The following is a 26,695-nucleotide window of genomic DNA, read 5'->3' as shown; positions in this document are numbered from 1 at the left end:
TTGTCCTCAATACATGAAAAATGAGAACAAGAATAAAAGAGTTTAGATTTTTGTTGAGTGTTCTTTGGTATTTTTTTTTTTATAAATATTAATAATAAATATTGTTAGCTATTTTTATATACAGCTCAGTTCATTCACAGACACAGGAAGTGTGGCTTTATTGAATTGTTCTGGCTCCATCTAGTGGCCATATGGTGCAATTTCAGAGCATTTTATGTCAATATCTCACAAAAGAAAGGACTGAAACTGTTTTTCATCCAGTGGACTGATACTCTGACTGGACTGATAATAGTAAATACAAGAGGAAGCCATAAAGGAATATTTATGTTGTTCATATACAAAAGAGATTCTTCTATTTTAGCATAATATCCGATTGGTTGTCACCCATAGTTACACAGGTGTATTTTTGATGCAGTACCCTCTGACTTTGATGTTAACTTGTCTCCAGATGAGTCATTTCTTTGATTTCCATATTCCTCTGACCCTGAACCCCCTCCTGTATGCCACACCATAACTTCTCCTGACCAATCCAGACTCTGACAGCCTCACACAGCAGAGCCTGTCTGATGGAGAGGAGCAGCTGGACCGCCTCCAGCAGGCGGAGCTCACTCGAAACACATGCATGTCACTGTGGAGGGCAGGTGCAGTCCAGGCCTGGCTGGAGGTTGTCATGGGAATGCCCATGTACCTCCGAGCCTGCTCTGAAAACGTCAAAAGTGGCAAGGTACACCTTTGGCACGAATGGTTCTGTTGCTGTTTGTGTGCTCTGTGCATGAAAGTGGGGCTCGATTTTTAGCAGATGGGTGTATTTAGCTGATTTTCTTGTTTAATAAGAACTGGATTTCTGTTGTTCAGGTGCTTCTGGGCTTGACTGATGAGGATTTAGAGCTCGGTTTGGGTATCAGTAACCCCATTCATCGCAGGAAACTCAGATTGGCCATTGAAGATTACAGGAGAGCTGAAGGGGAACAAGGGTGAGCAGCAACTAACAAAACAGTGGAGATCTTGTTAGTTTGATAAAAGTTTAATACTCATCAGTAGTGGAGGGTGACAAAGTACATCTACTCAAGTGCTGTAATTAAGTACAAATTTTAGGTATTTGTACTGACAATGAGTATTTCTAATTCGTGTTACACTTGATTATTCTATTCCGCTGCAGTCCAGACAGAAATATTGTGTTTTTTTATTCCATTATATCTATTTGTGATCCTTAATTACTAGTTATATAGCCAATTAAGATTTGCATATATTTCTCTCTTAAAAATACTTGTTTAAGTTGTTTAACTCCCACATCATCTAGTCACTCGTGCACATTATAAAAACAGTTTCTCATTGTTTTGAACAAATTGCAAATGCTTTGGCACATTGATGCAAACGGTTATGTACAATTATCTGTTGTTTCCTACATTATTATTTGCATGTCGATCAAAATGTATTATACTGACTCGATTGAATAGTCTTTCCCACCAAAAACATCCAGGCAATAGTTCATTGTATAAGTCATTACGTGGAAAACGGCTGAACCAGTTTTCATAATCTGTCAAACATATTTCCTATTAGATTTTTTTTGTAGGTGAATCTTGACTTTTACTAATGACAAGGAATGTGTGAAGCATTAGATCAACCAATGATTAAACTGTTCTCTAAAATAGCTCAGATACAGTGATACATGTACAGTTTCTGCTGATGACATTAACATGTTTATTGACATAACTATTTGCAGGTAATCCATTGTGTGGTGCTATTTGTCTGAACTGTTTTCAGAAATGCACTTTTCCAAATGCATCTATAGCTATAAAACATGTGATGAGTCGATTAAATATGATGTGTTATTGCAGATTAAATGTCCTCTACCACTGCTGATTGATAGTGTCTAAATATCCTCTAGACTTTCCAAAGCGTCGGACATGGACCATCACTGGGTGTCAACATCGTGGCTGAGTGATGTTGGGCTGCCTCAGTACTCCCAGACCTTCCAGTCTAACTTAGTGGACGGGCGAGTGCTGAACTCTCTGAGCCGCAGAGACCTGGAGAGATTCCTCAACATCACTGACCAGTACCACCAGACCAGCCTGCTCCTGGCCATCCAGCTCCTGCAGATCCTCAGCTTTGACAAAGAGGTCAGATTATAGATTAAAATTTATTTGAGAAGGTTATAAAAAGATCATCATTCCTCAATCCGTGCGTTAAGTTTTGCTCGACTACACAAAGCTGCATGTGATGTTCATTATTATCCACCACAGAAGCCCTTGCTGCTGCATTATCCCAGCAGGCCATCATCCTTCTCTGACCTTTCTCTGTGCCACATAAGTGCTTGTGCACTTATCAGTGTCTTGTGTCTTTTGCAGGCCCTGCAGGTACGACGGGTAAAATGTGAGAACCAAGACCGGGACCCTATTGTTTGGACATGTCACAGAGTAATGAAGTGGATCAGAGACATAGACCTCAAGGTGGGTGGGAGGTCAGTGACCGTATCTGCAAGGGAGATTTCAAGGGAAGACTGCAATTAGATACCACTGCTACAAGTTTCTAAGACTCCCTCAAAAATAATGATAGTCTAATTGGTGCTTTGGTGCCTCAGAAAGAATACAGAGTAAAAAAGGTGGTGTATGCACAGAAATGTAAGAAAATACCATGAGTGTTTTTCTGGATCCACACTGACTGATACATGCAGTCTTCTCTTTTCAGTGTCTGTTATGCTGCATTCATGTGCTTCTTGGATGGTTCTATTTCCCGAGTTGGGAAGTCATTCTTCCGACTCATGACCTTTAAGTCATAAACAACATGGATGCTGTATCACTACATTCCCTTAAACCACTAAAAACTGCTGTACTGACTTGTTATCAGGGTTAATGATAATAAATAACCTCTCTAACTAATCCAGCTCACTCTATGTGGGCAGCAACTAATGGTCACAAACTAATACCATATTACAAACTACATGTGAGCTCAAAACTGATATACAATATGTGAATTAATATAAATAGAATAAAGTTACCAACCCAAAACATTTAACCTCGTCTGCTATGTTTCTGTGTATTAAGAAAGAACAAACTGGCAAGTTTTGTAGTAAAAGTTATTCTGACTTGAGGGACTGTAGGTAAGGTCTGAAGTCATTAATCTCCACTGCCTATCTGTTGTGCTCTCTAGGAGTATGCAGACAATCTTCAGGGTAAAGGGGTTCATGGAGCTGTGATGGCTCTGGACCCGTCCTTTGACACTGATGCCATGGCCAAAGCCCTGGGGATCCCCAGCAACAAACAAATGCTGCATCGACACCTGTATGAAGAGATGAAATCACTCTCGGTCCCTCACAGGTACATTCTTATTACTTCCTAGTAAAAACATCCTCTCCAGTTAGTTTTTTGCCTTGACTTACGTATAATATTTTCTTGTGAAAATAAAGAGTTATCTAAGAGCTAAACTTTCTTGTATCTACAGCAGTGCGGAGCCGGGTAGTGAGGTTATCGGCTCCTCTTCACCTGTGGCTGTGAACCGATTTGCTGAGGAGAGGCTGTCTATGAGAAGAGCAGCCAAGGTATCATTTCATTTCACGCTCATATCATGTTATTGGATTATATTATATATTTCAACACGCACACGTTGCAAAATATATTTACACAAAGTTTCAGTGACTGATGAACTGTGAAGTCAACTGTTCTACACTTGTCAGCGTCAGGTTGGCTAGTTAAGGACATCGATTTCCAACATTTTTGCTAACATATATCTCTCTGGGGGCGTCCTGGTAGTCTAGTGTTTTAAGACATGTTCCATGTATGTGCAGCATAGACAGAAATACATACATGCACAAACATATACTCATGCATAAATGAATGGAGAGATACAGGCCTCGTTCTGTAGTCAGGCAGCTCAAACAGTTAAGGCTTCGGTGGTGAATTGGCACCTCTCAAACTACCAGTCCACAACCTGTATTGTCCTAGTGTATATCTATCTCTTTCCTTAGTTCCTCAGTTTTGTGGTACTGCACTTTCTGCACACACAACACATGATGCATGAGAGAGGACAGCTGCAGAGCATTTTGTCTGCCCCTTTTTTTGACAACTAGTTCCCTATTATTCTTCATAACAGAACTATTCAAAGCCAGAATCGTGACGCCCTAATACAATTTCACTAGTGCACAGCTGAAATAAAGTAATCTCCCATTGTTAGGGGGATTTTGCTTCCTCAGGGTGACGTGTTTCTTTGTGCAAAGAGATACTGAGGTGGACATGACTCAGAGGGACACCATATAAAAATGTCAAATTTGATGTCGAATAGGGCCAAATTTTTAATTTGATGGAAGTTTTAAAAGGGTGACGTGGTTTTAGATCTTTTAATTGGTTGTTGCAGCATGATGTTATCAGTGTTTATATGAGAATAAGCCCCGTGAAATACTGCACAGAAGTACACATTAAACATTGTTTGACATTTTTACTGTAGCGTCATCATTTCAAGCCGAGGTAGGCAGTTTATTTTCGGCGTCACTGGCCTGAAGTTCTATTATAAACTTTAAGCATAATATAAGTCAAGTGGTCCAAAAGAAAACTAGACTTCTGCTCCTCCTCTTGGCCCTGTTTTCAGGCTTTAGGAAAATCTAGCCCATGATGAGAGACATTGGCCAGTCACAGGTCGGTGAGACAGCTGATTGTTCAGTCTCATTCCCAGAATGTAAGTATTTAACGACCTGGGAATGAGACGTCTTCTTTCTCCAGATTCACCTGTACTTTGCATGGCGTCAATCAAAAATACTTTTTATTAATGTGGAGGAAAATGCAGCTGAGTCTGTATTTGTTCACCCCTGTCAGGAGTCCTGCAGTTGGTGGTTTCTATTAATGTTTCACTTTAATGTCAATTGATAATATTTGACTTGGTTGTGGATTCAAAGTCTTAAAAGAAACTCTACAGTCTGTTTTATGCCTTGTCATTTGTGCAGAGTCCGCTGAGGTTACGTGCAAACAGCCACTCAGTGGAGCGAGGTCTGGGCTTCCACGGCAGCTGCGGCTCTCTGCCCAGAGAGGCCAGAGTTCAGGCCATTCCCCGGGCCAAAGGCAGCCCGATGCACACCTACAAGAGTGTGGAAATCACCAACGTCTAAAGCAGACACAGCCATCGACATCGCTCACATCGTTGATATTGTTTACATTGTTCTTGTATTATAGGTGTTTACTACTGAGAGTGACCTGCACTCTGCGTCGCTGGACTTTTAAAGGAAGTTGTCGTAAAGGGGTGTACCACTGAATTTAATCATTCAAACACAAGAATATTTTAGTCAATATAAGTATAACACATCCTCTGAACAGAGAGCTGATGGAGCTGTTGTACAAATAATGAAGATGACTTTATGGACAGAGTCAATTTTGTTTGTTATTCCAAATAATTTTATATTAGGAGTTTATGGAAGGCTTAATAACCTATAACTGAACACAGTGTTGTTCTCCTTTGATGCCTTACAATATGAAATAGGTCTCACAGCTCTGTTGTTTACTGCTCTTCTCTTTCAACTATTTCTAACGTGTCAGTTATCTCATTGTTGCACATGTAAGTAAATGATTATATGCTTAAGGCGAAGGAAAAAAGTCATAACATGCTTCCACTGTAGAGATACATATCCACTGTTAACTCACTGAGGAGACCTGAACTGTGACACGTCAGCAGCTCCACATGCATTAGTGATCTGTTGTTTTTGGCTCAAACCAGCTCCACCACCGCCTCTGAAGTGCTCCTGGTCCATGTTTGTCATCACAGTTATTAATATTGCTATAACAGACAGCAGAACCTAGTTTAAAACAACATTAAAGGGATAGTTCGGATTTTTGAAGTGGGATTGTATGAGGGTCTTATCCATTGTGAATGCATTACCTGCAGTAGGAGGTAGTTAACACGTAAACCAGGTTTGGAGAAACAGAGAGGAGTACCAGCGTAGGTGGGATGGTCAAGCAGCAAAATGTATTTTTGCCACTTAAAAAAGAATGTCAATATCAGTTTAATTGTATGCTATATTATATTTTGATATTTTAACAACTTTAAGTTACTGTCAGACAGTCTTTTCTGATGAGAAGCCAAATATCGCGCTCTCCAAAGCCACCAGACTCCGTTGGCGAAATCAGTAATTTTACTTTGCACAACACAGGAGTCGCTGGTCTGCCACTGCCACGATACATAACTTGTTTGTGTTATTGTGAGACATCAGTGTTTTAAAGGGTTAGTTTGAATTCAGCAAAGTCACACAATAATGGAAACAAACTAACTGATACAGGTAGCAGTAGACCTGCAACTCCAGTGCTCTGCGAGGTAAAATGACTGATTTTGCAGATGAGTCTGGTTTGTTTGGAGAGAGCAAAATTTGGCTTTCATAACAGCAGTAATCCATCGGAAAAGGCTGTCTGACAGCAACGTAAAGCGGTGAAAATATTCTAAATATAGCGTACGCTTAAAGTGATTATTTTAGGTAAACCTTGTCTGAGGTGGCTAAAGTATGCTTTGCTGCTGACCTTGTCCACAGCAGTTCATTGCTTAACTTCCTACACCGACACTCTTGCTGCTTCTCCAAACTGGGGACCTGCTGACTACCACCTACTGTACGTGATATATTTGACTATGGATAAGTACCTCGTACCATCCCACTTCAAAAAAATCTGAATTATCCCTTTAAAAGATATGGAATTTGGACATGTGACTAAATTTGTCACAAAAAGGGCCAAAAAGTACAACTTTTTATAGCACAGAAGACAATCTTTAACATGGATTCTATGGATTTCAAAGCTGGTTTTAAAAAAAAGTCCATCCTCTCACTGGTGTTACTTAATATATTCATTTAATGAAGGAACTTATGTTGTTTACCATTTGACTGTAAATGCTGGTAGAATTTTATTAACAAAAACTGTTATATGTAGGTGATATGTAGACAAAATGTACAGTTGAATGTTGGGTTAAATGTGTAAAATTCAAGCAAATGGCCTCCACATGTTTATACTGTATAAGCACTGAAAAAAGGCAATACTGTTACTTATATTATGAACTGAGAGAATGTACTGGTATATTTTGTACAGTTTAATCATGTTTTATAAGACACAGACAGTTGTGTACATTTTGCTGTTCCTGAGCATGAAACCACACATTGTGCAGCTGAGAGCCTGAGGTGTTAATCCAAATACTAGAAAACAGGTTTGTCTGCCACTTTCTGGGCGTCTCCTCCACCAGTAACCAACAGCAAAAACATTTAAGCGGGAAGATCAGACCAGTTCAAACCTGTACAGAAACAGAAAAGAAGGACTCAGATGTTTGCGTTAATATGGCATTTACTGCCTCACTTCTGTCAGAGCTTTTCATGTACGCCAATATTAAAGGTGAAAATACTGTCAACTGCCACATACAGTACAGGCCTGTTACTGTTTTTTCTCATAACAAATGCATTAAAAACTCTGTTAACACATAAATAAAGGATGAGATCACTTTATCAGCTGATGATTAAGTTTTTAAGATATTGGAAATGTATATCATGCAGCTTTATGATATTTAAAAAATGAATAAAGTGCCACATTAGCTTGTGTACTAGCTTGTTGTAATACATTTTTGAGTTGTATAATGCATCAAAATTACTATTTGCATTTTGTCCCCTCCTTAGGTTAAAACATTTTTCATTTTCTTTTCTAAAAGCTTTATTTAAAGGACTAGTGTTTAGGATTTAGTGGCATCTAGTGGTGAGGTTGTAGGTTGCAACCAACTAAAAACTACTCACCTCCCCTCCTCCTCCAAGCATGTAGGAGAAACTATGGAGGTAAAACATGTTTGGCCAGTGTTAGGTTTATCCATTATGGGCTACTGTAGACATATGGCATAAATTTCAACAAGATTTAACTTAAAATGGAAAAGCTAAAGTCAAAATGGCAAATAAACTATTGTGCTTGTATGACTCAGGATAATCAGACCGTGATTAAATGTTAAACAGTCTCATCTGCTGGCCTCTGAGCGGAGCAGGTGGGGGTTAATGGCCTTGTTGGCCCCCCCAGGAGTGGTAATGAGGGGAGAGCGCTGCTGTTTCACCAGATTTATCCCGAACGTCTGGGGATCGAATCGGTAACCTTTTGGTTCTGTAGCCTGCAGACCACCAGCCTGATATAGGAAACAAGATGGACATCTGCTTATTGTCAACATTTTATCATGTTAAGCTGCACCTTTTCATTGATTAAAGTTGAATTCTTGATCTTGGAAAAAGTGGTTGCTGTTCTGGAGCTTTCGATCGTATTACATGATCTTCCTCAGCAGTTTGCCCACTTTTCATTATAATCTATGTTTAAATTTCTAAAATTTCAAAAGTTCTTTTATGTGTCTGTCTGTCTGTCTGTCCCACATCAGAGACTGAAGAGGGCGGAAAATGCAATTTAAATTTGAACATCTACATCTCCATGACAACTGATCCATCTGCTGAGGAAGACTGTGACACTATCAAAAGCTCCAGAAAAGCTACTGAGTGGCCCTTATGAGACTGTTTGTATCTATGATGTTTGTGATGCTATAATGCCCTAATATAGAGTTTTGAGTTGCGTACGTTTGCAGACGGCACTATCTTTATTTTTAATTTAATGATATTGTAACAATAATCATTATGGCTAAAATGTAATGTGACTATGCAAATGAATGTTAGTCTATTAGTCCATCTTGAGAAAATTAATCACAAACTATTCTAACAATTGACCACTAATTTAAATCAAATTTTCAAGCAAATATAATAAACTGAATTTCTTTAGGGTCTGGACAGTTGTTCAAATAAAACAATATGAGGATATTCCTTTCGAAATGTTTTCACTGTTTTCTAATATTTCAAAGACCAAACAAATTAACTGAGAAAATAGTCTGCAGACTGATTACCATTGGTAATGGAAATAAGTGTAATAATCCCATTCATACCAATCATAAAAATACTTGTTTCTTATAAAGAGATTCTGAATAAATTAAGATAAAAGTAGGCTTAAATAAATTTTAATTCCTGACTGTGCCCCTTTATTCTATTTTATTCTTTTTAAAAACCTTGACAATGTTTTATTTTTATATATTATTTAATTTACATTTAAATCATGTTTATTCATCTGTTTCTGGGTGTGTCCCAAGAAAACTGAAAAAGAAAAAACTTTTTAACTTTTTAAAAAGGTTTTAATATAATAATTGTGATTATTATTATTATTATTATTATTGTTGTTGTTGTTGTTGTTGTTGTTATTATTATTATTATTATCAATGCATAACATACATTCTAAAACATTTAAAATAACTGAAAGCTATGAACTAATTTCTTTTTGTCCCACTGATTTGTCCTCAGCGGAAGAGGAAGTATACCTGAGCGGCGCTAGGACCTGAGCGGAAACAGGTCACAGTCACTTTACAACGGGAGAGTCTCGAGCTTCACTGCGGTTCAATCTGAACAAAGTTCTTCTTTACTAAACTTTCACCTGTCGGTAAACATTGTAGTGAAAAAGACACTCTGCGTGACCTTAGAGACAGAAATCTCGGTTGAACGGGGCGTGAAACTGTCGCACTCATGTCTCCTTCCTCTTCCCCCCTGTGATCTTCCTGAAAACACCTGCGTGCGTGGTTCAGGTAACTCACCGATGAAGACAGAAGTCCTTGGACACTGAGCGGTAAAAGGTAAGGCCTCTTACAGACCACCTTCTCCAGGACAGACCAGTTTCACTTTATTCACACCTCGTATGTGGGTTATAAGTGTCTCTCTGTGAAGTGTTGAGTCGGACAAGCTTGTGCGGATAAGTTGACATGAAGCGGCAGTGTGTGAGGGGACAGACAGGTCCTCCCTCTGACTCAAGTCCCTTCCTACTTTACAAACAATGAAACTACTGGCTGAAGGACGGACACACTCACACGCTTTTAACCACTTTACCGCGCCGATAATGTTGCACTTATTTATCAGATAATGCTGCTCGTACGGCAGCCTGACGGAAGCCTGCGATTATAACAGGAGAGGCTGCTTTTTAATGCTGGAAGTGTGCTCATGTCAAAGAGGACACACCCATACACACCGTCCCCCCAGGCCTGTCCTCTAACATGCAGGAAAGCTCAACATTTGTGTGCTATTGCAGAAGAAGAAAAGCAGCCATTAGAAGTGTCACGTTGTCTTAAACTGACAGAATCACAGAAAACAACTCAGTGTCACCATACTGTCACCATACTGTGGACTGATGATGTAATTCACTACATGTGGTTCACACGCTGCAGGTCTGTCATGTACAGAACATATTTGTGATGATATATATCTATCTCTACCTAAATGGTAGGGCTGCATCATATAACAAACAAACAAACACAAAAAAAAAACATGTAACAATCATTTTGACAGTTATTGTGATTGCAGTATGATTCAGGGTTAGTGGGAATGATTCATTTGCCTTGAAAAAAAAATTAAAATCACGATGATGTCACATTTGTCTGTAAAAAGCAAACATGATTTTTCATTTGAAGACTCTGCAGCACTACGGTACAGTCATCATGATCCTATTTTGCCACACATTTTACTTTTATTTTTATCAAAAATATTGCAGGGTTACGTTATTTTGATACTATTGCGATTAATTGTGCAGCCCTACGTGTGATGATATGTAACTGAGGAGGAAAATAGATGCCCAAATGTTAGAGTAATTGTGCAAAAATAGCCATCAATCATACGTTGCATCACCAAACATAATAAATAAGAAATGTCTCCATATATTGTATAAGTCACTTACATTGCCATATTCTGTATGTCAGATTGTGCTGAGGTTTGGGGAAAAGCTTATATAACAAATATAGACCGTAAAGTTAAACTACAGAAAATAGCTGTTACAATAATAAATAAAGCTGGTTATCGTGAACCAACTTTTTAGTGCTGCACCTTAAAATTGTTCAGTATTGTCTATTTAAAAACAATGGAAAACAATGGAAATACTGTTTCGAGTTAGGAATAAAAGCCTTGCTGTTTGTGTTCTATATTTTTTCTTATATTAAGAGAATGAAATTGTAATTTAAGAGGGTTGTGCATCTTTGAAACATGTAAAGTGAAACCCAATGTTAAAATACAGATGTGTTTCAGTTTTGGGAGTTTAACCATTAAATTGACCTGTAACTCTCTGTTGAGTTTCAAAAAAGTCTTCAAATGGCAAATTACAATGGATCACATTGTAAAATGATTAATATGAAAAGTAATTAAGGATAATAATTTAGAGGAAACTTTATTTTTTTCTTCTGTTTTTTTTTTTTTTTTTTTTTTTTGTATTGCTGATATTCTGGGTTATTTTATCTTCATGAATTGCATAGAATGGACAAAAAAGTAAACTGTTCATTTATTCATTCTATCTGAGATCAAACCGTGTGCACCAAAGAACGCTCTTTCCTCATACTGGTCCCAGTGCCTCATTAAGGGAATCCAACACTGATCTGATAGCAGTGCTCCCTTTTCACAAAATCTGTGTCACTGAAGTATTTTTTTTTATGTTAAGTTAACCTGAGGCCAGAGAACGCTGTAGCACTAAACTGAGCCAGTGGCCCACTATGACTTGAAAGGTATCTTTGGTGTTTTTCAGCCTGGGCCTGTTTTGTGTCTAAGTGACTGATGGGGCATAACAGCACAATGTGCTGCAGTGTAATCCTTACAGCAAACTGTGAACCATCAAAGTACGTCCACTAGAAGTTCTTGTTTTGCCTCTGACAGGCTTCATACATTGTTATTCTGAGTGTCTGACAACATTATGGAAAGGATTGTTACAGAGGCAGACCATTTTATTTACAAGTAAGATCCTTTTGTTTAATGAGAAACAGTGGTTTTATCACTCTCTTCAAACCTGCCAAACTTCATTTACATAAACAGTGATTTTTTTATCATGAAACACACTTCAATCCAAACTTGGCTCTCTCTGACTAATAGTTTATTTTGACCAAACCAGAGTTGGTAATTGTTGGAGCAGATGGAGACGATTTTGGTGAGATTTGTTTTGTTTCTGTAAATGGAGTCTTATAGCTTAAAAAAACCCCCAACAAATATAGGGGTCAGGGGATTGTTTGGATTGGGGGACTGCAGACTCTGTAGGGATCTTTTCCAACACTTAAATTCATAATCTGGTCCTGCCAGTGGCAAAAACAAACACTTTCAGTGGATGTAGTTCGACGGTCTTCCTTCAGTGCAGGAACAATTTCAAAAATTGTTGTCTCCATTAGTCAGTTCGTCATGGAAACATGGGAAAACAGGGCCCAGGTTGAAAAATACTGCCATTCCCCTTTAATAAATTTGACTGACAGCTGAATTTACAGTTATAATGACTTTGATAAAGAAACCATGTTTAATATGTATCAGTCATGTCAGAGCTCGTAAGATAAGATAAACTTTATTGACTCCACACCGAGGAAATTTACATGTTATAGCAGATCAAAAAAACAGTGCAGGTAAAAAAAAAGGGTTGAGTGATAAATAGAATTACGTAAAGCTAAAACAAAAATATAAAATAATTAAAAAGTATAAAATCCCCCCAAAAAAAACATTTAACAAACCATACACTCAAGACTATATACACTATCTTTCATTTATACAGATATATGGATATTTGGATAATTATGTAGGATAACTGCACACATGTTATAATGCACACGGTGTGTAGCATTTTATCAAGAGAAAATAATTCAGATAGTATTGCTTTATAAAGACCAAACAGTTTGGAGTTAACAGAATACAAGCAGCAAAAAATTCACAGAAGATTTAACAGTAGAGAATGTAAATATGTAATATATTGCATAGGATGATTGCACAACAGAGATGTGAAGGATTAACTGTATGTATATATAAAAGAAGAGTCCATATGAGGCCATATGGTCATGCAATATGTGTAAATATTAGTAAACACGCCACCTGAGACAGAATAGTTCTTTGTTGGGGTTTTACATCAGACTCTTGACTCCACTGTAATACTCACAACGACAGGAGGGAACTAAAGTTACTCTGAGGTGAGTAAAAAAGGGTTCTTTATATTTCCTGAAAAAAGAAACAATCTGCATACAAATAACACAGTTTAAACTTTCAAACAGCGTGCAGTGTGTACATTCACACAGAAGTTAATGGAAAGCATCCTTCACATTAACGTATATGGAGAACAGATCCATAGTCCATAGGTTACCTTCGTCATTATCCATCGACAGGTGACCCTCATCGTCATGGTAACAAAAATATTTAAAGTGAAATGGTTTCAGTTTGGTTCAGACAACAAAACTACTTGGTTAGGGTTTAGGAACAGATCATGGTTTAGGTTAAAATAACTAAAAATAAAAACTTTAAATGATTGACTTTCAGTTTCATGTGGGACATGAAGTCCTGTGTTTGTTTGATCCATCAATTCGCCAATCAATAATCAATATGCTGCCTTTCACACTCTTTATACTATGTCACATGACATTGTTTGTGTGTTGTACTGGGACACATCTGCTCCCCACTGAAGTTTATGGAAAGAATCGGCAAATCACCTGCACGCAAAATTAAATTTTGGTGTCTGCACTTCATGCTATTTGAAAGTATAAAGTTGTGTTATTTGTGTGCAGGGTGACAAGACTGTTACACTAAATGCTACACACCTGTTTTTGTAAATGTTACACTAAAATAATAAGATTAGTAGAAGTGCAGTAAATGATAATAAAGTCACTGGGATAAACCCAGTTTCTGAAATGGTCCAAAATACTGTAGTGGAATTATCCAATTTACCACATCATCTTACATCTTAATTATCTTAATTTCACATCATGAATTAGTAAAATAAAGAAAACTATGATCATGTGTACACTTCCTAAACTTCCTTAATTACATCAGACAAAATTCAAACAAATTCTTACTCTACAGTCTCATGTCAAGGTCCACTTACCTGCTGGTTCTGGAGCTTTTGACTGTATCACATGATCCCTGTCAGCAGAGATTTCCTTTTTGAACTGTTGACATTTTCCAAGGGCGCCTCTAGAGTCGAGATTGCTTTAATAATCTCTATAACCTTTTTGTTGTTTTCAGCTCTGGTTCGCTTGAAATCGTTGATCCAAACAACACAATTTATTTATTTTTTTAAAAACCCAACATGGTGTGATTGTATCAATATGATTCTGCTCTAAGTTAATAGATAATAATATCGAATCATCACCTTGCACTGCTTTATTAATTCAATTAACTGAAGGAGTTTTACACACAGCTGAGTTCTAACAGCGTACACCAAATTGCTAAGTCTCGTCCTCTTTAACACAGTTGACTATCATTTGACTGTCAAAGAGCCATTAAACAAACAAAGGCTGAACAGGTGGAAAGCAAAGTTAAATACTAAAGGTGAAAAGGAAGGGAAGGAAACACCTGCTTCGTTATCACGAGGAAATAGTCTGTGGTTTTCTGCCCATCCTTTCATCATTTATTAGTCAGAACAAGGTGACAGAAACTAAATTATAGGGCGTGTTTTATGCAAAGGCTTGGACTACTTAATTGGCATTTATGATGAAGTGCTTGAAATGCTTTCTTTAAATCATAAACAAAAATTACACCAGTTTATATGTCAGCATTGTGTCCATCTATGTGTCCAACCCGTCCTGAAAACAGAGCAGCACATCAACACATTTTATTTATTATTTGTTTGGGACTTTGTGTTCTATGAGCTGAAATGGCTCTCGATATTTTAATATAAATTACAATACTACGATACATTTTTAACTGTTTTAGGTCAGAGTTACAAAAAGACTAAAGTTTTATTTTTGTTTGAAAAGCGTATTTTCTGTATTTTCAACAAACCCTCTGTGACAAGTCATTTATCATCGGTGTCACCTCAAGTATTTGCTCTGGGGCTGCAACTAATGATTATTTTTATTGTTGATTAATCTGTTAGTTGTTTGATCTAGAAGATGTCAGAAAATGACGTCCGTGAATGTTTTGTTTTGACAGTACAGTTTACTGTTACAAAGAAACCCCAAAATATTCACATTTAAGAAGCTGAAATCAGATAATTTTGCCTTCTTTTCAAAAATTACTCAAACTGATCTTTATCGATTTATCAAAATAGTTGCTGATTAGTTTAATAATTTATTTGTAATCGATTAATCACTGCAGCTCTAATTTACTGTGTGCATTCACATATTAAACTGCCATTTAAAAGGACATTAAAGAGAAACAGAAAAACAAAGTTTAATCTCAGACAAGCCTACAATAATGAGTTTGCTTTTTGAAAAATGCAGTCAGCTTTTGTGTATAGATCTACATTTTACTGTGTGGTTTGCAATGTGAACAAAGAATGACCAACATAAAATCCTTCCCCAGATATTATTAAAAGATACATCTTAACATCAGCTTTGGTTGGACAACGGCCCTTTAAATTGTCCGTCTCATGTCCATCTCTTTGGACTGCATGAGGTGTCAGTTATTTTCAGCTGGTGTTAAGTTGTTAAAATTCAGTGTTGTCGAATGCACACTTGGAAGACAGATGTGTAGGAAAATAAACTCACACAAAAGGAAATACTGAATTTAGTCACAGAGCTTCGTCAGGCTTAATGTTACATTTCTGATTGTTGGTGATGATTCAACACTTTTTTTTTTTTACTTTTTAAGCATTGTTTTACTCAGTTTTGTACATGGAACTATTTTGATAATCAATCGGTTTGAGTAATTTTTAAAGAAAAAAAGTCAAAACTCTCTGATTTCAGCTTCTTGAATGTGAATATTTTTTGGCTTCTTCACTTTCCTATGACAGTAAACTGAAAATCTTTGGCTTGTGAGTAAAACAAGACATTTGAGGGCGTCGTCTTTGGCTTTGGGAAATGCTGATTGACATTTTTTACCATTTTCTGACATTTTAAAACAAACAACTGTTAATCGAGAAAATAATCAACTGATTAATTGATAAGGAAAATAATTGACTGAGGTTCTACATAGAGCCACGAAAGATAAACCACAGAACCAACTAAGAATATACAAAACCAAATGAGACTACATAACACACAGAGACAGAGAACAACATAAATTGTAGTTCTGATAAATACTTTTGTTCTGCTTTCATTTATCTTCAACCTTTTGATCTGTGTACAAAAGATGCTACATAAATAACATTTATCATGATTTCTTAATGTTGCCCAGTTCTAATGTGAACTATGCAGGAATTTAGGATTGAAATCAAACAGACTAGATGTTGTAATCTAAACACTATTTTATAAAACATCTTGCCAAAAAAAACATATTTGGTTTAAAAAGATTTTTGTCCGTGTTTGATACCTTCTCACCGTCTTATCTTGTGTCTTTGCTGCTTCAAAGTGATGCAGGTTTTTTTAAGGTTAAATTCTGATTTTTACAGAAAATATCATGTTTTTGAAGTTGCTTAATCGAATTTTGTAGAAATTGCGACTCAGCTTATGTGGAAACCATAGAATTTTATAATTGTCATTTCTTTAATTCAAATTATCATATTCATATCACTACATTATACCATTTTTGAATGAAATTCAACACGTAATAAATTGTTAAAAGAAATCTACAGTATAATGTTAACGTAGCAGCTCAGTATTAGTGGTGATTGTGATGCAGGAGGGCATCTCAGTTCACACAGCTCTTCAAACACTGAAGCTCAGAGGCTACATGAATGGACGACAGCTGCGTGTGGATATGGCAGCAAACAGTGGATTGTTAAAAAGAGGAAAATGTTGTCTTGTTTCGTAAATACTGTCGTGTGTGGTTGAGCCAGAATGTTGTTTAAACAGTATGGATACTGTATGGATCCACAGCAGCACCTTTAGCACCAGTATAACATTTTGATGATTATTCCAGCGTGATCTAAACATTGTTGCTGAGCAGGTGTTGACCAGACGCAGGACTTTTAATGGATACTTCCTGCAGGATGTCATTATTTGCACATGTCTCCAAACACTTGACAGTAGTTCATCCAACAGGCTTCACACAGCTCACTTCAATAGAGCGTGTGTCAGATGAGACAGTCTGCAGTGATGGTTCCCAAACTGAAACTGGTGGGTCAGGACCCTCCAACATCCTATTTTTGCTGTTTATTCAGATTATTCTCTCATTTTTACTTTTTTATCGAAAAGTACTAGATTTTTTTCTCTTCAGACCTCTGAAAACTATTCAGATGAAACAACTGGAGAAGCGAAAATGACTCTTTGGTTGAAGTGATGCAGCTTGTGGACATATACAACCTGAACAGAAGAGTTACAAGAAGATATTGCTTTGTCTTACAGTTTATTTCCCCTCAGTCTTCTTGTTTAATGGTTTGATTAAAAAACGGTAATTGCATTTCTTGAAACAATACGAACAAAAAGCACCACACAAAAGATTACCTGCAAAATCATGTGTTTTGCACAGAATAGTTTGCTGTAATAGTTTCTCAAAAGTAAATATTTATGTAGATGAATATGTCAGTGCCATCAGGATGACAAGTGACAAGTGAGACTGTATGTGTGTATTATATACAAAGAGAGACGATAAAATGAACACTTAGATTTCAAGTACACTTCAAACATGGTGGCTCAGATGTAGCAGTTTTGCAGCGGTGTTGAATTGCATTAAATTGTTCAGGTGTTCATGTTGTTTTGTTCACTCCCCGTCCGTCTGCGTCTAATTTATCTAAGTTCCAATCCGTTCCGCAGCATATTTCACAATGGATTCTGAGTAATAGCCTAAATTTTCCTGTATGGCAGTCATCCTGTCAAATACCATCATCATTACCGTGACCATTTCTGTGTCCCTCCATTCTTTCAGTGTGAGTCACTCCTTCAAGTTACAGTCTCTCAGCTTAATGTTTGTCGTGTTAGGACATGTGTGGACCCACAACTGCACTTGTTGTCTCACAACCTGTTTTTTCACCGCGCTCCATGTTTTCTTCCCAACTTGCTCGCCTGCTCTCTCACTCCTGTTGCTCAAACATTTAGCAGACTGTTTTTTTTTTTCATAAAATAAATAGTTTATTCACAGATACAGCTGGTTGCTGCAGTGATAAAATGCTTCTTCTTAGTTTATCTAGGTGTGTCTCTGCTCAGGTGATGCTCTTGAACACATCTGAGCAGACTTGATAAACACCGTCGCAGAGATAACAACCACCCCGACAGAGCCTGAGATGTACAACGTTTGAATGAACGCATTCAAAATTCTCATGCTGTAAACTAAATGTTATAATACAGACAGGGGCTGAGGGGGTGGATGGGTTTGTGTTGTTGATGCAGGCATTGCTGTGGCAGGAAGAGTGTCATCTGTTGTACAGATGGAAAAGTCCTTGAAGACAAATTTGTGTTTTTGGGCTTGGCTTGACATGTACAATGTCGGGCCCGGCCAATTATTGGAACCAGTTTATTGTTATTCATTTTAAAATGCACTCGTTTGGCTCTGAATGCAGTTAACAACTCCCTGCACAAAAGCAAGATAAGGTTGAAAAGTTCTGTTTTAATAAAACTTAAACCTCAAGCTATACTATCTGTCATTTCTGCACTAAAAGGCCCACAAACACTAGACATGTTATATTTTGTTTAGTTGTGTATTTGCATTATTCCAAAAGTTTCCAACAATGTTCAAATGCAGATAAATCTGTAATTTATTCACAGTAATAGTGCACATACTGCTAGCCTTTGCTGGCTAGTTGCTAGTTGCTATAACTTATGGGAAAAAATGGGATTCATCAGAGACTGAGGAAGAAAGTTGGCGAAAACAAATAAACATAACATGAATAAAACTTCAATGCCTCGTCCATGAACATGATTTCTGCCTGAGTCAAATAGATTTTCATCAGCTGTGGTGGTTGTTGAAGACAATGTGATCCCATACTGCTTCACAACGTCATCAAACTGTTCTTGTTATTGTTTTAATGTGAGAGAGACCTCCTGACATTTTATAGATAAAACAACAATTAATTAATAAGGCTTAACAATTAATTGAAATATTAGCGAAATTACACTATGGTTAGCATCCAAATTACACGAGCTGCAGTTGTTGTTTTTTTTTTAAAGTAAAATGTGTCAGAACATATCATTATAACTAATACATAGCAAATTGTGATGCTACAGAGATGCCCCTGCCTACAAATCATATTCTCCATAACAAAAATCACAAGATCAACGTATTTATTTTTTAGTGAACTTGAAATGCAAGAATTTCCAGTCCCACTAAAATCTTGACTTATATTGCAATAGCTGTCAAAATAATTGCAGTATGATTTGTTCTTTTCTGTTTGTTTGTTTTTTTTTGGCATAGTTTTCAGCCCTAGAAACAACTAATCAATTAAGTGAGAAAATAATCATATTAATTGAACACAATCATAACATATGACCGTAAATCTACGTCTGTGCATGTGTGAACTCCTGTGAGGCTCCACTGAAGCAGTAGCTGCTTGTTTACATATTAAACCCAAAAGATTGTTGTAACTACCTCTTAATTCTCTTAATCTTGGAGGCACCATTCACTGTTTTCTCAGAGGGGTTTCATTGTCATCACTCAGTATTTACCAGAGCTGCATTGTGTGGAGGTTTCTCTCTTCTTTGATGCACCTTGTTTGACATCAACCTTACACCACCTTTTATGACAGGAAGTAACATCCTCAAAGGTATTTTTCTTTAATAGTTGTAAGCAAGTGTACTAAATAGAAACCCTTTGTCAAAGAGGTACAAACCAGGAGAGAACAAGCTTCCTCTTCACCGCAAGAGTTGGCATAGCAACCAGTAAAGTGAGGCGAGTGTGTTTTAGATTATTATAGTAGGCCTTTGACAGCTTTTCCTTACAGTATTCCTGGTCTCTTCTCACTGTAATGGATGTCCTCTCTGTTGTAGTTTGTCCTGCAGGGATGTGTTCCAGTCGGGGTTTATGCGGTGGCAACAACCGTTCTAACAGATCATCCAGCTCAGAGGGCTCCGGGTCAGGCGCTCACTATGCCCTGTGCGCCCTGGGAGTGGGACTCATCGCCCTGGGTATCGTCATGATTGTGTGGACTGTGATACCGATGGACGGAGAGGCCTCCAGCGGCCCCTCCACTACGTCGGGAAACTCCAGCACCACAGACCCTGAGAAGAATGATGAGGACGACAACGCAGACATCACAAAGTCTTCGACGGTGGCGATGGTGCTGGTTGGGGTCGGGGCGGCCCTGTTGCTTTTATCCATCTGCCTCGGTGTGAAGAGCAAGAGGAACGCTCGCAACAGAAGTAACCAGACAGCAGCTACAGGAGGCCCCCTCATGGACCATGTGGTAGGGCAGCAGGAAGAACCGTGAGTACTGACTTTTATCTAGTTCATCTGCTCTTACCAGAAATATTTCAAGGATTCAAGGAAATTTATAATCAGTATACAACACACGTTTGTACAGCTAACTTAGAATTGTAGTTCTTTCATAATAAACAAATTCAAAACAGCTGATAAGTCAGAATGGAATAGCCCAAAATAAATATATATATCTACTAGGGGTGAGGGAAATTTCCGATTCTTAGATGCATCGCGATTCGGACGTGGACGAATCTGAATCAATTCACAAACGTCCAAATTTTGATTATTTCAATCTGTTAATTAAAGTGATACAGAAGCTTCTAAATAATGCGGAACTAAGAAGCGTGGTACGCGTCATCGCCGGGACACTTTGGGATGCGCACCTGGAGTGGACACGCCGACACGCGCACAGAGGAAAACAAACATGGCTGACTGCCAGCCACCTCGCCGTGAGATCCGAACAGCTCCTTCTAATTTAAAAGCAGACGTGTGGAAACATTTCGGCTTCTACAACGTCGACGGCGGAAGCGAACTGGACAAGAGCCACGTTATATGTAAGCTGCGTCGTGCTAAAATAAAATACTTTGGCAACACAACAAACATGAGAAGCCATGTAACTCGATTAGTTTAATAAAATATAATGGAATGAATTCAACTCTTGTTTCTTATTACAAATGCACTGTTTTTAAAAATTGCAAGTGATGAATGTTTATTCAGTGAGACGAAAAGATGCATCAATAATCGTTTTATAATCGAATCGTAGCCCCTGAATTGTAATCGTAATCGAATCGGCAGGTGCCCAAAGAGTCCCACCCCTAATATCTACACATATGCACCCAGGAAATAATACTGTAGTGCGTTTTTGAATTGGTGTCAGGTTGATGATAATATGGTCGGCTTCTTCACATCAGAAGTTAAACATCTTTGAAGTGGCCTATCTCTCGTGGCCTATATAAATTAGAGGATTTAAAAGGAATATTAAATGATGATGATCTGTTTACAGATTTAAATGAATACTGTCAGGTTATGAAATGGTTTCTGTGGACATTCGTACCAGTCTGTTTAACAGCTAATACAACTGTGCAGCTCGTCATCAGTAACTGACGTCGCTTCAGACTGACGCTGAGAGGAACTGAGGATTTTTCATTTCGCAGCTTCATCTCCTCTGCCCTTGTGTCTCTTCCTCACATCTCTCTCTCATACCCTCGTTGGTGCTAAGCCGTTAGGAGAGGAAGCGAGTGGAGGAGACAAGGAGACGAATTTACCAAATGAAAAGCACCCCGGGACTCTGTGTGGTCATAGCAGTCTCTGGTTTCCCATTGTTTTCTCCAGCTTCTCCTCTGTTTTGTCTGCTCTGCTTGCACTGCTCTCACTGGACGCCTGCTGCCTCGCTCACACAAAACAAGCGCTCCCTCCTCCCTCTCCTGTGTCTCCTTTTCATTTCATCAGAACAGACCCGCGCTAAAGACAGAGACAGAAGTGACATTGTATCGCGTTGCACACAAGTGTAGAATAAGTTTAGGTTTTATAAGAAAGATTAGAAACACTGCTGCAGATCATTTATTTAAAATGTGTCAGACAGCAGAGTACAGAGACGTCATGTCACTGTGAGAGCAGGTAACAGAGCATCACTGTTCCTCCACACTAATCAAAACCACAGCACTCTTCATATGAAACAGAGCAGCAGATCATCTTACTGCAGAAATACTAATATTTTAGACAGTTAAAGTTTGTTCATAGATTCTCATTTAGACTACAGGATCGCATTTACACATGAGACTCACAAGAATGTTAACGTCACTGTAATGTCTCCTTCTCTCTGTCTCTACTGTTACTATATTTGTAAAACTAATTTCTTTTTGCAACTAAGAGCACTCTAGCATTAATTGAATCTAAATGTAAAGATTCAGGCATTGTATTGTCTTGTGTTGCATTATATCGAATCATATCGTGACAAAGCTGAATCGTATCAAACCGAATTGTTGGTCATTTAAAAATTTTAAGATATATCATATCGTATCGTACATGTATCGAGATACGTATCGAATCAGTCTCAGTCGGTGAGATACACACCCCTAGTCACAGATAATGTGTGTGTCGGCAATGAAGCTGAAAAATGACAGAAGGAAAGTTGTAGGAGCTACTGGCTGCATCTCCATGCATAACCGTTGCCATAGCGTTCTATGTTTGGAACTTGATTGAAAAAAAAAAAAAAATTTCCAACTAATATAATCCATTAAATACTTAGGTTATTCGTCAAGCAAAAATGTCAAACATTTTCTGGTTCCAGCTTCTTGAATATGAGGGTTTTCTGCTTTTCTTCGTCATTTATCATAATAAATGAAGAGTCTTTTTGATTGAACAAAACAAAACATTTTTTTGACATTTTATAAACTCAACAATTGATCGTGAAAATAAGATGCAGATTAACTGGTATTGAAAATAATCTTTAGTTGTAGCTCTGTTTGGAAATGTTTAAACATAATTCACACATTAGCCCTCAAATTGGTACGTTACCCAATAAGTTTCGGGGGGTGAGGAGCGTCACAATGATAACAACATGGGGGAGAAACAAGAAAGGAAACTGAAGTGTGCACTCAAACATGTAATTTATTGAATGAATGAATGAACTTTATTTATACAGCACCTTTCATGCACAGATCACAGCTTAAAGTGCATTACAATTTTGCAGCAAAAAAAACACTATTATTATTATTGTTGTTGTTGTTGTTGTTGTTGTTATTGTTATTTTCAAATTAAAGCCAAAGTGAACACAACAAATGGCAAATGAACATTAAAATATTAAATTGGACAACAAAAACAGACTGTGGGACACACGAGTAAACACCCTTCCACCAAAAGGGACGACAGTTGCTTCTACCAGGGAGACCAGCAAATCACACAAACAACACAAAAAGACACTCTCTCTGAAAAAGGGAGTAAATTGGCCATGTCATCACACTAGTAACACACAGTCTACTCTGCCATCAAACAGAATAAACTACAAACTGGCCCACTGGCCCTGGCTTGTGCAGAAGCCCTCTGTCTGCTTTTAAGGTACAAAGAATGTACAAACAGTGTGATAGTGAAGTCATGTAGTACTGCAGAGCTGCTCTAGTCTACAAATCTTTTTCTCCAGATATAAGAAAACATAATTTTGCCCTGTTGGCGGTCATACATACTACACAGATTAGTATCATGCATCATTACAAAGCAAAATGCTCAAGTCTGACTAATCAAAATCAGGTTTATTGACATGTAAGTTTACACATAAGACGACTTTACATAGTGGAGCGTTCAGCAGCTAGAGCCTCATACTTCCCTCAAGACCTGGTGGAAACCAAAACCACATCTGAAAGAGAGTGCATAATGGACTTAAATCATCAGATATCCAAAAACACAACTCTAAATGAATTATCGTGTTTCTCTGCATCTGCTGAATGTGTAACTATGTGACTGTTGCTAACATCTTCATCGTATCAACATTAAGAGGTGATACGTCAGTGTTTTATGCACAGCTTGTTAACGCTGCCCCTGAGTGGCAGAAAAAGAAACGCTGCAGGTTTAAAGATTGATTATTTTTAAGTGTGTTTCCTTTTTCATCATAAAAATGAATAAAAACTTAACAAAGACACTACATAATAAACCCCAGAGATTTTTCAATTTCTGAATTTTAGGCATACATTTTTTCACTGTGGTACTTGCAAACACAATAAGATACAACAGATGCACTGATCGCCCATCCAGAGACCAGAACAGCGTCCCATGTCCAATTCTGACGGTCACGTCATGCGCACAGCGCCACAGGCAGTAACGTCACAGCCACAACAGCGCTGGTCACAGCCACACACATTCACACATGTGGGTGAAGTCGGCATTAGCAATACATCCCAAGAACAGGATAAAAACAGAGGACAGAGAGTCTTCAAGGAGACAGAACAGCTGAGAAGCTGACAGTGTTGTTGAACGAAGGTAAACTTTGAGCGTTTTAGGCTAATCCAAGCCAGCAGCAGACAATTGTTCACAGACTGACAGTTAAAATCTCACCTCCTGTTCTAGCTGAAGATTAAACAACCTGTGTTGATGCATCTGCTCAAACATTTTCTCATCCAGACTCGTTTAAGTTCTGCTTCTGTTTTTCTCACTGCAAAGCTGTGCTACAGCAAACTGTCGTACCGCGTCTGTCTCTGGTTTGTTTACATCTGCTTCCACCTGATAATGCGAAGTAATGTTTCCTACGATATCTCACAAGATCATTCTCCCTCTGGTACATGATCGCAATATAATAATATAATATATATTTATATTATTATAATTATAATAATAAAATAAGGCCTGGCTGTAACCTGAAACACTTTTGGAGAAAATGTAAAAATGATTTAATAGTCAGTGTTTTATTATGAACATCCAATTTAATTTTACCTTAAAGACAAGTTACAAAAAGTTTGGTATACTGTCAATTATAGTTCTTACAAAGTCTGAAAATTGGAATTAACCAAGAAAATTGCAGTTGGTGGATCTTTAAAATACTTCTCATGATGGGTCATGTGAAGTGAACTGACATCACTCAGTAGGGATCCCGATACAACTTTTTCACTTCCGATACGATGCCGATATTGCAGCCTTGAGTATTGGCCGATACTGATATCGATCCGATACGATATCAACACGAATCATACATACTTTTATTACTTATTTTGTAGTTTGGAATGTTAGAAAAAGCTTGATCAAGTGATGTTTCTCAAACAGAGAGCAATAGTCAGCAACCAGAGTCACCTATGGATAGAAGTGCTGGAGCAGAAAATGGACTGCTTATTGGTGTGCTTAGATCAGAGATTTTAGATGCAGTCCGATAAAATCCGATACTCGTTTTTTGGCTGATATCGGACTGATATCCGATATCAATATCGGATCGGGACAGCCCTATCACTCAGTATCCAAATTTTAGGGTCACAGTTAGAGATTTCACAATTTAAGAAAGAGTTGCACGAACAGCTGAAGTTCACGTCTGCATCTTTTTGCAGAGCTGTAGACCCAACCACATTCAACGTGCCAAGCTACGAGGAGGTCGTTGGCAGCGGTGACTACCCCGTCCGCCAGAGCAACCTTCTGGACAGCACCTCCCAGCTGCCATCCTACGAGGACATCTTAGCTGCTGTGGAAAATGAGGGAGCAGAGCCCACTAACAACCCCACGGAGGAAACCCCTCTGAATGATCCCGCGCCAGCGGCTGCCGCTCAGCCTGCCGCAGAGCCCCAGCCTGACCATCCCGGCCTCACATCGAATCCGAGCCTGCCCGCCCGCAGCAGCAGCCGGGCCAGCCGCTTACTGCGGCCCCTGCGGGTGAGGAGGATCAAGTCAGACAAACTGCACCTGAAGGACTTCCGCCTCCAAATCCGCAGCCCCACACAGAACCCAGTGAACATTGAACCCATCACTCCGCCGCCACAGTATGACAATAAGATGCCAGAGTTGCAGTAGGGCGGTGTCTCTCACTTACTGCTTGTTCCCGATGAGTAAAAATATCTCTGTGTTAAATGGACTAATGATAACACTTTGGAGAACCCACTTTCAAGGTTGGTATTAAGTAGGTTAAATGATGCTGCAAGCAGCATGATGGAGGCTGTGCAGACACACTCCTGAAACAAGAATATTTCTTGCTCTTTATCACTGAAGCAGCTTGTGATCAGCATATTTATTCTGTTATAATGCATAATTAGGTCTGTGTGAAAGGATCAGCTGTCAGATTTAGTTTTAAACATCATGATCTAACTTATATCAAACACAGAACAGCCTTTCAGTTTTATTTAATAGCCAACTGTGTGCTGTAATGGACAATCTCTTTAAATCTATATATGTTTTTCACCTTACCAGAAATTATTGTTGTTATATGTTGATTCTAATGAAAGGGGAAAGGGATTACCTGGGAGATTTTAAAGTGATATTAAGTGTCATAAACATTATATGTACAACAACCTTTTTATGATGTGTAATTGAAGAAAATGCACTGATTCCAACTATGTATGATGTTTGTTTGTAAATGCTTTTTGTGTGTTGTTTTAAAATCTATTGTCTTAAACTGTTTGGAAACACTGGGAGTAATTATAGTTTGTAAACTACTGGATATTCTGGTACGGGATGTGAAAGTCACACTGCAACATGCTTTACAGGACTTTTAAAGGTGTTTAGATGTTTAAACTATGCTGTAATATTTGTTTAAAAAAGTGGTGAATAAATGTTTTTCTATTTCATTTAGGATCACGTCAAGATTTTATATTTTTTGCTGCAAGTATGTCCCTGAAAATTAGTTCAACATTTAAACATCAAATAAACACTGAATACAAACTAAACCAAAAGCCAGTGTGTCTCCAGCACAAACACACAATTCACAAGAATTATGGCTCCTTTTTTCTGATGATATGTTTTGATTGCATGCTTTAAATTTGATAGAGCTGTATTTTATTC

The 26,695-nt window shown here is 38.0% G+C and overlaps 2 protein-coding genes across 4 annotated transcripts in view; both read left to right on the top strand.

The window, feature by feature from the left end:
* kaznb (kazrin, periplakin interacting protein b) overlaps positions 1-5,860 on the top strand; it is a 188,526-nt gene extending 182,666 nt beyond the window's left edge. For 2 of the 3 annotated variants that reach the window (XM_084736308.1, XM_084736325.1), the window contains 7 exons: positions 534-724; positions 856-974; positions 1,889-2,120; positions 2,349-2,450; positions 3,151-3,317; positions 3,442-3,538; positions 4,934-5,860. In XM_084736308.1, the coding sequence (XP_084592434.1) occupies positions 534-724; positions 856-974; positions 1,889-2,120; positions 2,349-2,450; positions 3,151-3,317; positions 3,442-3,538; positions 4,934-5,095 (1,070 nt within the window). In that variant the 3' untranslated portion in view covers positions 5,096-5,860. The remainder of the gene's footprint in view (positions 1-533; positions 725-855; positions 975-1,888; positions 2,121-2,348; positions 2,451-3,150; positions 3,318-3,441; positions 3,539-4,933) is intronic. The other variant, XM_084736318.1, reaches the window with a different exon arrangement.
* Positions 5,861-9,341: 3,481 nt separating this feature from the next.
* On the top strand, positions 9,342-26,481 carry tmem51b (transmembrane protein 51b). Its single transcript, XM_084736295.1, has 3 exons — positions 9,342-9,642; positions 19,801-20,236; positions 25,255-26,481. Exons 2-3 carry the CDS (start codon positions 19,815-19,817, stop codon positions 25,709-25,711), a joined length of 879 nt encoding a protein of 292 aa, XP_084592421.1. The 5' UTR covers positions 9,342-9,642; positions 19,801-19,814; the 3' UTR covers positions 25,712-26,481.
* The last annotated feature ends 214 nt before the right edge of the window (positions 26,482-26,695 follow it).

Source organism: Lutjanus erythropterus, chromosome 2 (genome assembly GCF_056507025.1).
Source record: "Lutjanus erythropterus isolate fLutEry1 chromosome 2, fLutEry1.hap2, whole genome shotgun sequence".
Classification (NCBI taxonomy): domain Eukaryota; kingdom Metazoa; phylum Chordata; class Actinopteri; order Lutjaniformes; family Lutjanidae; genus Lutjanus; species Lutjanus erythropterus.
Note: the sequence above shows the minus strand (reverse complement) of the source record. Positions and strands in the feature narration are given on the sequence as shown.